This window comes from Bos indicus, chromosome 18 (genome assembly GCF_029378745.1).
Source record: "Bos indicus isolate NIAB-ARS_2022 breed Sahiwal x Tharparkar chromosome 18, NIAB-ARS_B.indTharparkar_mat_pri_1.0, whole genome shotgun sequence".
NCBI classification, from domain to species: Eukaryota; Metazoa; Chordata; class Mammalia; order Artiodactyla; family Bovidae; genus Bos; species Bos indicus.
Window position 1 is genome coordinate 11,302,782 of NC_091777.1, and position 12,195 is coordinate 11,314,976.

The 12,195-nt window shown below is 55.8% G+C and overlaps 2 protein-coding genes across 6 annotated transcripts in view; one reads left to right on the forward strand and one right to left on the reverse strand.

Moving 5' to 3' along the window:
• Positions 1-1,586, forward strand: part of ATP2C2 (ATPase secretory pathway Ca2+ transporting 2) — a 76,972-nt gene extending 75,386 nt beyond the window's left edge. For all 3 annotated transcript variants that reach the window (XM_019978924.2, XM_019978925.2, XM_070770387.1), the window contains exon 27: positions 1,204-1,586. In XM_019978924.2, coding sequence (XP_019834483.2) covers positions 1,204-1,322 — 119 coding nt within the window. In that variant the 3' untranslated portion in view covers positions 1,323-1,586. The remainder of the gene's footprint in view (positions 1-1,203) is intronic.
• A 3,011-nt stretch (positions 1,587-4,597) lies between these two features.
• Positions 4,598-12,195, reverse strand: part of MEAK7 (MTOR associated protein, eak-7 homolog) — a 63,703-nt gene continuing 56,105 nt past the window's right edge. For all 3 annotated transcript variants that reach the window (XM_070770389.1, XM_019978928.2, XM_019978927.2), the window contains exons 6-8: positions 9,975-10,093; positions 8,316-8,495; positions 4,598-7,832 (exon numbers count right to left, since the gene is read on the reverse strand). In XM_070770389.1, coding sequence (XP_070626490.1) covers positions 7,719-7,832; positions 8,316-8,495; positions 9,975-10,093 — 413 coding nt within the window. In that variant the 3' untranslated portion in view covers positions 4,598-7,718. The remainder of the gene's footprint in view (positions 7,833-8,315; positions 8,496-9,974; positions 10,094-12,195) is intronic.

Genomic DNA, 12,195 nt, shown 5'->3' on the forward strand with positions numbered 1-12,195 from the left:
CTGTGCCGGCCGGCAGTTCCTGCTGAGAAGGCCACACGTAGAGACTGCGGCCCTCCAGGTCCCAAGCACACCTGCCCCGGGCGGAGCCCCAGGCGTGCTCCCCTGCGTCCTCCCCAGGCTTCTGGCAGCCCCACCGTCTTTCCGTGAAAGCTGTGCAGGGTGACTGGGCCTCCTATGCCTGAAACACTGACGGGCGGGAACAGAGAGGGAGGAAGAGGCCTGGGGAGCGGCAGTGAGCAGAGCCTGTGCGGGGAGGGCTCCGGGGTGACCACCGGCCCAGCCTTCCACTGGGGACCTCAGACCCCCGTGGGCAAGGGGGCTGGTGAGACTGCCGGCCCTGCCCAGGATCTGAGGACCATAAAACCATTGGTTGTGTCTGAGGTGGTGGAGACAAGGATGCTAAATACCTGGGGACTCTCAGCTTTTTCTTCCCCGAAATCTAAAAAGCAGGGTCACTGGGAGTGCAGACAAAAGAAAAAAACAATGTTTTTACAGCTGTTTCCATCCACTGGGAATTCCATCAGCTTACCTCGTCTAAAGAAGTGCGAGGTCTGTGCCAGGCACCACGGCTGTCACGAATCCTCGACAACAGGGAGCCACGCAGAGGCTCGGGGGCCAGGCCACCTGGATGAGTCGGGGTGGGGCTGGACTGGGAGCCACGGCCTGGGGCGTCTGCCCCAGGAGGGCTCTCTTCACAGCCGAAGTTGGCAGGCCTGCTGCCCGGCTCTGTTGTTTAGTCACTCAGTCGTGCCCAACTCTTTGCAACCCATGGACTGTAGCCCTCCAGGCTCCTCTGTCCATGGGATTTTTCCAGGCAGGAATATGGGAGTGGGTTGCCATTTCCTTTTCCAGGGGATCTTCCCGGCCCACATCTCCTGCACTGCAGGCAGATTCTTTACCGCTGAGCCACCAGGGAAGCCCAGATCAGAGCCGCCTGCACAGACCAGTAGGTCCTGGTGGAGCTGGCTCTGCAGTGTTCTGCATCCCGGGTTGGAGAGATCTCTGCCCCCTCGGTGGGCATGGACAGTCTGGCCCTCAGCTCCTGGGTCCTGGCCCCTCACCTCTGTCTGCAACTGCCCAAAACTAGAGGACAGAGCTCCGTGGCCACGCCGGGCATTGTGCCAGTGCTGGGCATCGAGGGGCTAGGGACCAGAGGGTATGCCGTGCACTCTCTGACCTTTTTCTCTTTTTGTCTGTTGGTAGATTTATTGCTTTTAACCGGATTGGCCTCGTCTGTGTTCATCTTGTCAGAGCTCTTCAAGCTGTGTGAAAAGTTCTGCTGCAGAGCCCAGAAAGCCCAGACCCCCCAGGAAGACGCATAGTGGACCCTGACCCGTGGGAAGGTCCCTAAATCTCTATTTTCATATGACTGTGGCCCTCCGCCTGCCCCGTCCCTTCCGAGACGTGCCTGAGGACACGCCAGTGTCGGGTCCGCTCACCTGGCTGTTCCTGGGGAGCCGGTGGGGCGTGCAGGCCCAGCCCCGAGTCCTCGGTCCCTGTGTGCATCCGCCGCTCCGTGCTGCCGGGCCCTGGGACGATCCATGAGGAGCCGGCACTATTTATTAAATGATGGTGATTTTTATGAACCGCGTCTGGCTCTGTATTTGTGCCATAGCTTGGTACCGCGCAGCCCCTGGTAGGAGGGGACAAGGGGTGGGGGGTGGGGACGGAGGAGCAGGGGCAGGGTCTGGGCTTCTGGTCACTCTGCCCGTCTCCTCACCCACAAAATGGAGGCTCTGGCTGTCTTTAAGGGTGACGCCAGGGGCCCGATGATCATTCTGTTGGCTTTAATCTGCGCTTACCTATAAGTGGCCAAGTGGGGAACTCACAGCCTCGTGTTCGTGACCCCGGAGCACGTGGCGAGAGCCGGTCACGGCCTGAGCGGCCTCAGCAAAGAGGGCCTGGGCTTCTGAAGCTGAGCAGGGCATGGCCTCTCCCCCCAGAACCAGGACTTCCCACAGCCTGAGCCCCAAGACTGGTTTTGTTGGTGGTGGGTTTTCTTTTTTTGGCCACACTGTGCGGCACACGGGATCTTAGTTCCCTCAGAGCGATGGAACCCATGCCCCCTGCAGTGGAAGTGTGGAGTCCCAACCACTGGAACGCCAGGCGAGGCCCCAAGACTGCTCTCAACACACGTCCACCCCTGCAGCTGAAAGATGGCAGGGAGATCTGTGGCCAGGCAGAACCGACCACAGGGAACCAGAAACAGAACTCCACCTGCCATGCAATGCGGCCACAGCTGTAACCTCCCCCTCCCTCAGGGTTTTCCAGAGAAATCAAACCACAGGAGAGCAGAGAAAGAGAGAAGGACATTTGTGTTAAGTAATTAATTAGCTCACCTGGTTGTTGGGGCTGGTGAGACCGACGTCTCCAGGGCAGGCCAGAGGCTTGGGCAGCAGTTGGCACTGCCCTGTCCCTGACCACTGGTGTGGGGGCTAGGCTTCCACTCTCACTGCCGCAGCCTGACCTCCATCGCTGGCTGGGAACCGTAACCCTGCTTCAAGCCGCTGCAGGCTGAGGTCACCTGACATCACTTCAAGTCAAGAAAGAGAAGGGTGTATCATTATTAATAAAATTCAGAAAGAATTCTCTAATACCAAGAGAAAAAAAGAAAGGTCTAGAAATCAGAAAGGAAGGGAAATTATCCTTATTTCCAGGTATGCCGTCCTACTAGGTGCAATCAGCACAGTGTGCACTTTAAACTGGACAGTCTTGTATGTCAGTTATATCTCAGGAAAGCTGGAGGGAAAAAAGAGAAGTCACACAGCCAAGACATAATAGAAAGATGCTTTACAGTGCTGGGGGAAAATGTCAAAATATCTTTAAAAAAAAAAGCAAAAACAATCCTTTGAAAATTAAGGCAAAATATTTTTTTCAGACAAAAAAAAAAAAAAAAAAGATCCTAATAGCTGCAGGCCTGCAGAGAATTCATGGATAATCAGAAGCAGTGACCAGCAGTGGTTCTCAATGTACGGTTCCCCACACCAGCCATGGCAGCATCACTTGGGAATTTATTAGCGATGTCAACTCTCAGATCCCTACCCAGAACTACTAAACTCTGGGGGTGAATTATATTCCCTCTTTTTATTATAAAAGTGTTTAAATGTAAATGAAAGTTTTTTCAAAAGAAAGAAGACTAGGAGTATGAACCCTAGATTTCACTCTGATTAACCCTATGGACAGAGGAGTCCATGGGGTCACAGAGTCGGACACAACTGAGCGACTAACACACAACACACACACACACACACACACACACACACACACACCCCTTAATTAGTTGTGTGATCCTGGCCAAGTCACTTCATTACAGTACCTTAACTCTTGGTGACTTAGAAATTATAACTGATAAAATGATAACAATAAAATTGATTGTGTTTGTGTCTAACTGTATGCCTAGAATTCTATCAAGTGGTACAAAGGAACGAGGGACAGTTCTCCAGGCAGCAGGGTTGGGGTGTGGGGGCAGGAGGAAAGGCAGTATGGTTTCTGGAGATATATAATATTTCCTATTATAGAGAAGATATATCCCCGACGGCTCGGCGGGTGAAGGATCCGCCTGCAGTGCAGGAGACTCGAATTTCATCCCTGGGTCGGGAAGATCCCCTGGAGAAGGAAAGGGCAACCCACTCCAGTATTCTTGCCTGGGAGAATTCCACGGACAGAGGAGCCTTGCAGGCTACAGTCCAATTAGTCACACGAGAGTTGGGCTCAACTGAGCGACTAAGCGCACACGCAGAGAAGACAACTGTCACTTCATTCCATCGTGAAGAAGTAACGCATTAAGATCTTGGTATATATTTATACACCTTCCAGACATTTTACTATCTACATAAACATGTCTTTTTAAGAAAAAATAATATTTTGACTATTCTGTTAAAAAAAAAAGGTAGAGGGGACTGTAGGTGATTCTGACGTGGGCTCAAGGTCGAGAACCACTGGATAAAAGAATGCAGCAAGGTAACTGGGTACAAAACTAGGTTGAGAGCCTCCCAGTGTTCAGTCATCGGTTTGCGGGGGTGGGGGCGAGCCCACTCACAGCCAGCGATGACAAATGTACACAGCAAACCTGGGTGTTCCTGTTCTTCGGGAGGAAGCAGCAGCATCAGCCGGTGTCGGTTCTGCCTACGTGCATCAGCCTTTAGTGCCATTGTGAAAATACCATCATGATGGTAGCATTCTGGCTGCGTCTCCTGGCATGTGGACCTTACTGCCCCAACCAGGGTCACACCTATGTTCCTTCAGGGGAACCATGGAGTTTTAACCACTGGACGGCCAGGAAAGTCCCCTATCAAATATTTCAGATGTAGTCAAAGTGCTACCAAAGATCAGACAGAATCAAGCATTTGAAAGGGAAAAAAAAAGGTAGTAACAGAAATAGCTTTTACATCTTTTTATCATAAAACTGAATCACTTTGCTGTATGTCTAAAACTAACAACACTCTAAATCAATTATAGTTCAATATAAAGTAAAAAAAAAATGTTAAAGAGAATAAAAAATTTTAAAAAAGGAAATACATTTTGGATGGAGCAAAGATTTAGGAGGAGGACTAGAAAGCACAACAGTAGTAGAAGAAAACGGTTTTTGAGCAGCAGGTACACATAAACTAAATTTTAATAGTTGGTGAAAACACGGCCATGGGCACTCCAGGTCTCAAAAGTATAAACTGAGCTTGAAAGAGGTGTGTTGTTTGTTAATATCTAGATAAAAAAGCATGTACCTTTTGATCCAGTAACGTGTCTTTGAAAGGTGCATCCTCCAGACAGAACCACAGAAAGACGAGCATAAACTATGTTCCCTCCAGTGGCGAACAGTTACAGACAGACCATTCCCAAGCCGGGGGTGGTTGAGAGCCACAAAGAATGGGGCATCCATCTCACGGGACGTCACACAGGTGGGGAGAACAAAGGGGGAGATACAGAGGCATTTCTACCCCAAAAAAGGTGAGGGACAGACCAGGGTGTGTAACACTTTACCTCTAGGGAAGAAAAGGCTAGAGGGGCACAGGGGTTAGACTTGGCATTCAGGTCACACTCTTTTGCATTTTGACCTCTTTTGCCATGTATGCATGAGCTAATCTTTTAATCAAAAAGTACAGTGGGTCCATCAACAGATGAATGGATAAAGAAGATGTGATGTGTGTGTGTCATGGAATACACTCAGCCCTTAAAAACCCATGAGGTTCTGCCATTTGCAGCAACACGGACGGACCTGGAGGGCAGTGTGAAGTCAGACAAAGATGGATACGGTCTGGAATCGCTTATACGTGAAATCTAAGAAACAAACTACCGAATCAAACAAAAAAGCCGCAGGCTCACAAATACAGAGAACAAACTAGGGGTTACCAGTGGGGAGGGGCAATACAGGGGGTGGGGAAAAATTGGGGTTACAAAATCACGTGTGAGACTTTTTGAAAAGTGTAAAGCACTAGAGAATTTAAGCCCTGGAGGAGGAAACGGCAACCCGCTCCAGTGTTCTTGCCTGGAGGATCCCTGGGACGGCGGAGCCTGGTGGGCTGCCGTCTATGGGGTCCCACAGAGTCGGACAAGACTGAGCGACTTCACTTTCACTTTTCACTTTCGTGCATTGGAGGAGGAAACGGCAACCCACTCCAGTGTTCTTGCCTGGAGGATCCCAGGGACGGCGGAGCCTGGCGGGCTACCGTCTATGGGATCGCACAGAGTCGGAAACGCCTGAAGCGACTTAGCAGCAGCAGAGAATTTAAAGCATCCTTCCTTCAATAGAAAGAAAAAATTTTCCGAAAAATAACTGGTGGGGAAAAAGTTAACAACAGCCATGCTTTGAAAAGTTGTTTAAAAGCCATGTGTTAAAAACTTAACACAGAGCACTTTTCAGCCCTTCCTTCCAGCACCTTCAGGGACCCTGATCTGTCTCCTGATAAGGGAGGGAGACTGCCTCCCTTAGAACCGGAGCTTTTATCCCCTCTTATCAAAGAACAAATTCCTCATGTGTTAAAACTAGCACTGCGGGTTTCCCAGGCCCAGGAGGGGCGTGGTTCCTCCGGTCACCGGTCAGTGCGCTCAGGCCCTCAGCTCACGTGGTCCCACGGCTGCCCCACGCCCACGTGCCCTCCACAAGGGCACATCGCCCGGGTTACCAAGCGCCTGGGCCGGGCACCTGCTCCTGTCCTATAGCTGAGCTGTCCTGGGAAACCATCAGGCCCCTGGGCATGAACTGCACTCTTGTGAGAAGAGGCACAAAGCAGGAAAATACAGGCCCGGACACCTCCAGCCTCTCTGACAGCCACAGACAGTAAATGGTATTGAATGGACCTTTTAATATTAGCGAGGTATTATTCCACTGCATTTTTATAAAAGATCTGTAACAGACTGAAGACTCGGGGCCTAATTCTTCAGATTATGGTGAGGATATCTGAGGATCCTAACATCCTGTGTCTGCTTCCCATCAGTCAGGAAGCCACAGAATGCACCTGAGAAGCTGTTAAAACTGGCCGTTTTATAAGGAAAGTCAATCAGGACGGAGCATGCGTGTCACTGTCGCGAGCGTGCGTTTCCTTGTGAAGGCCTGTTTGCAAGGCCTTCTGCTTGGGGCTCAGCAGCAGGTCTCATGAGCCTCCTGTAGAAAACGCAAAGCCCACAAGTGCACACAGCTCGCTTCGCTGTGGCTTATAATCGGGGCTGACTCGAGAATAAGGCAGCATTTATTGTCAGATCTGCAGGACAGCATGGAGCAGGGGAAGACAGAGGCAGGTGTCTTAGGGCCGAGCCTGCAACACCCCTGAGCTCGAGTCTCAGTGGGTCAGGTTCAATGAGCCACCCCCGAGGGACGGGGCTGGACTGGACGGGGCCCAGCCCACCCACATCTCCGCTAGCATGGCAAGGTCATTGTTTACGGCAAGTCCACAAGGCCGAGGTACACACCATCCCCTGGGGGGCAGCATGGGGTGATGCTGGAAGGCCAGGAGCCAGGCCGGTCCTGTCAAGTTGCTCGCCCCCAGCTCCTGCGACAGGCCACACGTGTATCAGCATGACTCTCGGCCTGAGTGTGCCCACATTTACATCAGAAGCAGGACCGCCACTCTGCTGCTCTGCTCACCTCCTGGTTTCCCATGCGCTCCGAGCACAGGCCCACCTAAAACAGCTGAGAAAGGCCGACATCCAACCTTACTGAAGACCCAGGTCACCGTCACCTTCAAAATCTCCTGCTATTTCCCCCATTAGTACTCTGCTAACACTTTTTTTTTTTTTAGAAATATAGAAATTCCGTATCAGAGGAAGCTACTCCCCAAAGCACAGGAATTCCCAGCTGAGCACCTCTGCCCTTGACAAGAAGAAACAGAGCCTCAAGGCTCTTAACTGGGGGGCCTGAGCAGAGGCCCAGTGAACCCCAGCGAGTGGAAACTTCCCCCTTCACCACTGCAAGAACTCCAGTCCCCAAAGATGGCAGTTCCAGCCAGTCTCAACATCTCAGCGTCCTCTTTGGATTTCATCCCTAGGGACGAGCCAAGTCTAAGGATCAGGTTGCTAGCTGTATGCTCAGGATTCCAGGGGGAGACACCCCCACCGACGGACATATGGCAACAGAGGAACTATACTCTGTGCGGACTGGGCACCGCCGGGACCGCTGGGACGTGACCCACACACTCTGGACCAAAGTCAGGCCTCCACGGGACACGGGAGGGTCGGCAGGCTGCGTTCCGGCTCCAGGGTGGCCCGCGCCAGCCGTCATCACGTCATCACGGCTCATCGGGGACCTCCCGGAGCCCTTCGCTGTGGCGGCCCCGCCCACTGGCTTCCAGCAGGGCCCGAGCCTCAGGGTCGATGTCCAGAATGCTCCTGGTTTTCCTGACCTTGGGAAGAAGGAAGGAGGGGTGTGTTCAGCGACCAGAACCAGCCGGTGACGTCCCACCGCTGGCATGTTTCTCAGAGCAGATGCGGGGCCCTATTGATGCCACAAGGGAAATGCAGGAGGCAGGGGCTATGGCCCCGCCCCCACTGTGTCCCCCCAACCCTGGGAGGCCATCGCTGGGAGGTGACGCGGTGCAAGGAGGCCAACAACTCATTGTTAAACCTTGGACTCGGAAGGGACCCCAGACCCTCCTCAGCTTGCAAAGGAGCCCCCATCCATCTGGGACCCCACCTCCCTGGGGTGGTTCTTTTAGAAGACCCCCCACGGATCCCAAAAGGACTCTCCGCCCAGCTGTGCACCCACAGGCATTCCTCTGGCCAGCGATGGCTGCTGGAAACAAGTCTGGGAAAAACCATCTCCAGGTGGGGTGTGAAAGGTGTGCAAGGGATCAAACCGAGAGAGGGGAGAAGCGCCCCAGACTTACCGACTCTGCCTTTGGGGCCTCTCCCACCGCCCACACCTCCATCTTCTGGAACTGGAAGTCCTCCTGGGCCGACAGCTGAGGGCTGCCGTACGTGGTGCACGTGGGCTTGGCCTTGCTGTGTCCTTTCCCGAAATCGACGTCGATCCACAGCCCAAAGTAACCGTGCTGTCCTCCCATGCCCTGAGGGGGGAGGCGCATCAGACCCCGAGGCCCACCCCAGCCCTCAGGCCACAAGGGCATGCGGAAGCGAATGCAACTTTCTTCTTTTTTTTTTAAACTGTGAAATAATAGGTATTGGTACAACTGAAGGATCCCACTGCAGGTGCTTAGAACACTCATCCAGGTGTCCTGAGTCCCACCCAGCGGCTCTTTCTCACGGGGCTGCACTGGCAGGAAACACAAGTCAGGACCTCCCTGGTCGTCCAGAGGCTAAGGCTCTGCACTCTCAGTGCGGGGCTGAGGCTGGGTTCCATCCCTGGTCAGGGAGCTAGATCCCACACCCCACAGCTCAGTTCGCCCCCACAACCGAAGACCCAGCGCAGCCAAACAAATAAAATATCTTAAAAGGAAATGCAAGGGGCAACAGAGGACAAAAGAATGCAGACGACCAGACCCAGAGGCTGCAGTCCATAACACGAGGGGAGAGCTCCACCCAGCGCTCGCGGCTGGGAAACCCGTGGCCAGGCCCCAGGCCCCAGGCCCCTGTGCTGGAGCAGGCATGCAGGGGCAAAGGAGGACGCTATCCGGCTCTAGGCGAGAGACTGGTGGGAACAGAACCGCTGTTCAACCTCTCTGGTCCCCTTCTCTGGGTGCCACCTCCACCCCCGCCTCTACCCCGGGGCCCTCGGGCACGGAGTTAACACTGAGCAAGGGACCAGGGCAGTCTCCAGCCGCACTCAGGGGCCGCCTCTCCCCGCCAGCCGACTACTGACCCCCTGAGGCCAAGACCCTCGCCCCTGTCGACACTAAAGTGCCCTTTCAGAAGGCGTCTTGGGCCATCGGGGGGCCCGAGGGAGCCCCAGAAAGAACCGGGGAGGAGCTCGGGGCCCGTTCCACACCGATGAGGTGGACCCACCTTCCCCGCCCCTCAGTGCTGCAAAGTCAGGACTGGAAATTTCCCAAAGAGATGCTTTTCACTAAGCAGCAGGGAAGAGAAGGAGGCTGGGGCTGCCGGGAGACACCTCTTGCACCCAAGATAAGCATCTGTGCGGGTGCCCATCCCAGCTCCTTGCCCAGCCCTGTCCCCACATCCCCCACCGTCACCTGTGGGCTTCAGCCCTGCCCACTTCTTCCTGCGGCTGAGTCCAGCTTGATGGGTCCAGAGAGCCTAGCCCCGCCCCCGGCACGAGTTCCAGGGCGGCGTCTCCAGCCACAAAGGCCACAGACCAACCACCTGATGACCAGGAAACTGGCGGAACCTGTCGTTCGCACACAAAGCGCAGAAACACCCCAACAGAGGCCCTGTTTTTTTCCAAGGGAGAAGGTCGGTCCTGGCTGTCGCTCCCGGCGTCACCACCCCGAGATCCGGGCAGGATGGACTGGACACCACACGCTGCCCGATGAGTAGGCGCGTGCCCCGGGGCACGTCGGGGCGGGGCTGTCGCCCAGGGGTGGACGGCACCGCGGGGGCCGCGCCCCGCCCCCCGCCCCCATCCTCACCAGGCCGTTGGGGATGGTCTGCTGCCCTTGATTCAGGTACATGTAGTGGTCGTTGTAGCCCGTGCAGGTGTACACGGCCATGCGGGGGGAGACGGAGAACAGGAAGCACCTGTCGTCCCCTGAAAGTGAGCAGAGCACAAAGAAGCCGGATCACCCACCGCAGCCGGGCACGGGGAAGAGCAGGAAACGCAAACAGGCCCGCTCAGAGGGCCGAGCTGGAGGAGCTTATCGGGGTCCTCGGTGTGCAGGGGTTGGGGAGGTCCCACATGTAGGGGCAGAGCCCTCAGACCAGCAGGCGGATCCCAGACCCACGGCTGCCCGGGGCCCATAGGATGAGCTGCGGCTGGGAGGCGAGGGTGACCTCCAGAAAGGAATGTGGTGTCTGCCTGCTGGTGACACCGCCCTGCCTCCGAGTCAGAAAGAGCAGCCTTGTCTCCGCGTGGCCACAAAGGGCAGGCGGTCACTGCGGGCCCCGACTGGACACCCGCACAGCCTCAAGCGTGCCATTCAGAGAACAGAGGATGCCTGCAGATGCAGCTGGCTGGGGAGGGGGACGCACCCAGGGAGAGGTGACCCTCCACTTTCACCTGGGCACAGGCGTGGACATGCTGCACTCAGCGAGGTGCAATCAGAGCTCCAGAAACGTGGAGCTCTCCACCTCAGACTCCTTTCCCACCCCCATGCACTCACTGCGGGGTGGTGACGGAGGGCACACACCCCCACCCCGGGGAGCTCCCAGCTAGGTGGGAACCAGGGATGTGCCCCACAGCCGTGGGATCTTCGCCAGAAGCACTGCCCCACCCCGGTGACAGTGTGAGGGCACCTCACAAAGGACCCAGCTCAGGCACTGGGGAAGGAAGCTCCAGGAAGCAAGCAGGGAGCCCGAATGCGGAGGGCGGACACGAGGCAGGCATTGAGCCCCAGGCCTTAGGAGGACGGCCCTGGGTGGCAGGCGGGCCTGCACAGGCAGAGTCAGGACCCGTGATGCTCAAGCCTCCCCTCCAGATGGACCCCAGGGGCCTCCACAGGGACTCAGCTCCTCTGAAACCAGGAAGGACGGCCTGAGATGGAGACGGCCGGGTGAGGGCCCCTCCGTGGAGGAGGGACCCCCGCATGGCAGGCATGAGGGAACAGCGGGACCCCCCAGCTGTAGAGCAAGGTTTGTGGGCGCTGGAGTAGGGGAGGAAGTGAGGTGAGCCTGGGGAGGCCATCGGGACCGGGAGACACAGGGCTGCCCTCCAGGCTAAAGACTCAGGCTTGAGTCCATGTGCCCCAGAAGGATGGGTCTCGCCTCAAGTAACGGCCTGGTCCCACCCGCAGCCCCGGGACCATCACTTCCCCTGCTGGTCCCAAGGCTGCCTTTCAGCCAGTGTTCACTGGCTCCTGGTGCTAAGTAAGGTGCCGGGGCCACAGAGCAAGGACCACATGCTAGTCCATTCTGGGATCCACACCCAGAGGGAAGGGCCACCTGGGGAAGACGACACTCCACTCCAGGGTGCAGGGCAAGCACCGAGGAGTCACAGGACCTGCAAAGGCGGCAGTCCCACAGGGGCCTCCTCGCCCGACTCCCACCACCACACCACCCCCATCACCCTACGGTTTACAGGCTGCCCTCCCCATGGTTCTGGGAACCCCAGCAGAAAGGGTAAAGCACCCCGCCCAGGATGGAGCCGGACTCCGCCCAGCGCTGCAGGCCTTTGGCTGCCCCTCGGCCAGCAGAAGCGGAAACAGAGTGACCCTGTGGGTGTCTCTTCAAGGCACAAATACTTGAGGTGACTGGGGGACCAACAGATGAGAAAGGCCCAAGTCGTGAAAGGCATTTGCGAGGCTGGGCTGCCCCCTGCTGGAATCCTGGCCTCACGCTTCACGACAGAAAGAGCTCACGTCTGAAAACCTGGTAACTGCTTTTTCCCACAATTCTTCAAGCAGACGAATGAATGCTGCTCTCGTAAATGAAAGCTGGAGACACAGCAGAGCTGACCTTTGGGTTAATACGAGAGGAGCTGGAAGACGTGCAAGTTTCGTCTAGATAGTAATGACTCTCGGGGCTGTTCTTCCACGTCCTCGAGCAGAGCTTCCAATCACAGAGACCCAGCTATTCACCCCCAGGGACCCCTCCGTGTGATGCTGTGACAAGGTGGGCAAGCAGCTCTCTGTCCTAAACCGTGTGTACAGACAGCAGAGCCAGAGTTGGGCTCCTATGGTCCTCCTGCAAGTCTGG